A 2,698-nucleotide genomic window follows, 5' to 3' on the forward strand; every position below is an offset into this window, starting at 1 on the left:
TTTTTATAAAAAGGCATAAATCAATTACTAAAATGCTCATATTATGTTTTTTAAAATGTGTACTTTTACCTAAAACTATTTCAATTAAATAAGTCGATAAATTTTACATATTAGGCTCATTATTTACTGATCCTATATTTTTTTAATATTTTCTGCAATTCATTATAATATGTAATTATATCGTATAACGTCCGTCACTAAAATCAAATATCTACAGTTTTAACTTATTTTTTGTTAAATAACTTCTGGTTCATAATATTATATTTTTTTATATGGTTAATCTGCTAATATATTTTGAAAATGTTAATTCACCATTTATTTAATCATATTTTCCTAATATTACTGATCCTTTTTCTTTTAGTAATTCTTGTTCACTTTATAAAATTAGTTCATTATTTGGGTTTAATAATAGTGTGTTACATATATATATATTAACTATCTAAACAGTTTATTATATATAAAACCTCTTTTTTTATTAATGCAAATAACAAATTTAAACCACCTTAATAGGCTTTTTAGTTTTGGAAATATATAAATTATTTATTTATCTTCTTTTAAAATATTTTTATTAAATAATATGATTTAATGTTAATACATTTTATAAATAATTAATATAATCTATTATTATAATTCAAATTTTTTATAAAAATATAAATAATTTAATATATATATGATATGTATGATAATTTTATTTAATAAATATATTTTTTTAATAAAAAAAATATACAATGAATATGATTTTTCCTATATTATATATTTTTATATTTTTTTTTAATTTTTTAAAAATAGATTTTATATTTTTTTTTAATATATTATTTCCATATTAGCAATTACTAATAAAAGTAGTTATTATAATAATATTATAAATAAAACATAAAGATTTAATAATTAAAATGCCATTATATTTATTTATAAATATATTCGATTTACATAATCTAAATGTATTATTACTTCATTTTTTCTAATAATTAAAAAATAAAATAAAACAAATAATTAAAAAATAACTTTTATATTTATTCAAAAATAATAAAATATATAAAAATTCTTATTAAAAAATTAAAAGAAATTATTTAATATATAAAATTAATAAAAATAATAATAATAATATGAGTTAATTATAAAATGATGATTCTTATTAAGAAAATCAAACGAATTGTAATTATTAAATTATATATAATTTTAAATTAGTAAATTTATACTAAAAAAAAATTAAGTTTCATAATTATAAGATAATAAGGATAAAATCGAATAAATAAAATAATTAATAAAACAAAGAAATTTTAAAGAAGCTGTAAAAAATATTAAAAACAAATTAAAAAAACAATTTTAAGTTAATAGAATTAGATTAATATTTTTAAAAGTAAGAAATTAATAATGAAATAATACACTTATATACATACTGTGATAAATAAATTAATGGATAAATATCTGAAAAATCTAGATAAATGTTAGAATTAGCATTTTAAGTAAATAAATAATAACAAATAAAAAAAAAATTTATAAATATAATAATTTTTATTAAAATAATATGATTAGTAAGATAATTAAAATTTTTTGACAATAATAAATTTAGCAATTGATTATTTTGAATAAAAAAATTATTTAAATTCTATAAAATTTTATCTAATACTTGTCTAAAATAATACAAATAATCCAAAAATATATTATAATTTAGCTATATGTTATGAGAAAGCAAATTAGTTTGAATAAGCATAAATATATTATGATAAAGTACATTATTATAAATATATATTATTAATATTATAAAAATAAAAAATATTATATTTTATAAAAAAAATAAAAAATTACAATTTTTTTTTTCTATAAATAAATATTTATTAATTATTATTTAATTTTTAATTTTTTTTATATAAAAAAAATAGTCTCTTAGATTAGATTCTTCATTTTCTGATTCAGTAATAAATTATAGTAATTTATTGATAAAATTAGGACATTTAGAATAATCTCGTTTACTTTTGGAAAGTTATTTAAAATTTTATCCTTCAGACATACAAGCTTTAAATAACTTGAATATAATTTTATCAGAATAAAAAATAAATGGAAAAATAATGTTAATATAATTTCTAAAAAGCCTTAAAGCGAACATAATAATAAGACCCTCATATTCTATACAATTACGGAATTTAATTATTTAAATAAAATAAATTGATATAATCATTAAAAGTATTCTAAAAATTTATTTAACTTCCAAATATAAAGGAAAATAATGTCATGAATTTATTAGCATATGTGAATTAAGGTTTAATTTTTGAAAAAATAGCTTAATATGAAAGTGCTTTAGAAGTGTATGAAATGGTAATTTTTTATTTAATTTTTTTTAATTATTAAAATAAAAAAAAATAAACTAGATTTTAAATAAATTCAATAAAATAATTAATTAATAAGAATTTATTAAAAAAATATAAGAAATGAAAGAAAAAATACTCAAGGGAGTACTTTTCAAAAATACTTCAAATAATTAATTTTCGAAAAGAGAAGACTTACATTATAATTATAAAAGTCTAAAAGAAATACCTCCTTTATAAGATTAGTAAAGAAGCCAAAATGATGAATTAAAAATGGACAATTTTCTCATAAATTAAATTAATAAAACTTTAAAAAATAAATTTGTTAATTATTAACATTTAGAAAAACTTTCTTAACCTAGACTTTCTTAACTCAAAATAAAAAGTTAAAA

General features: G+C 13.9%; 1 protein-coding gene across 1 annotated transcript, besides 2 other annotated features; it reads left to right on the top strand. All coding sequences in view use genetic code 6, as the record gives it.

Moving 5' to 3' along the window:
* Positions 1-893: 893 nt before the first annotated feature.
* IMG5_181170 (hypothetical protein) lies at positions 894-2,427 on the top strand (the record flags this gene model as incomplete). Its single annotated transcript, XM_004027484.1, has 4 exons — positions 894-1,466; positions 1,574-1,731; positions 1,884-2,316; positions 2,370-2,427. The coding sequence occupies 3 exons, from the start codon at positions 894-896 to the stop codon at positions 1,939-1,941; spliced, it is 789 nt and encodes a 262-aa protein (XP_004027533.1). The 3' UTR covers positions 1,942-2,316; positions 2,370-2,427.
* Positions 963-1,004: a microsatellite.
* Positions 1,713-1,762: a microsatellite.
* Positions 2,428-2,698: the final 271 nt, after the last annotated feature.

Source organism: Ichthyophthirius multifiliis (genome assembly GCF_000220395.1).
Source record: "Ichthyophthirius multifiliis unplaced genomic scaffold scaff_1120509251321, whole genome shotgun sequence".
NCBI classification, from domain to species: Eukaryota; Ciliophora; class Oligohymenophorea; order Hymenostomatida; genus Ichthyophthirius; species Ichthyophthirius multifiliis.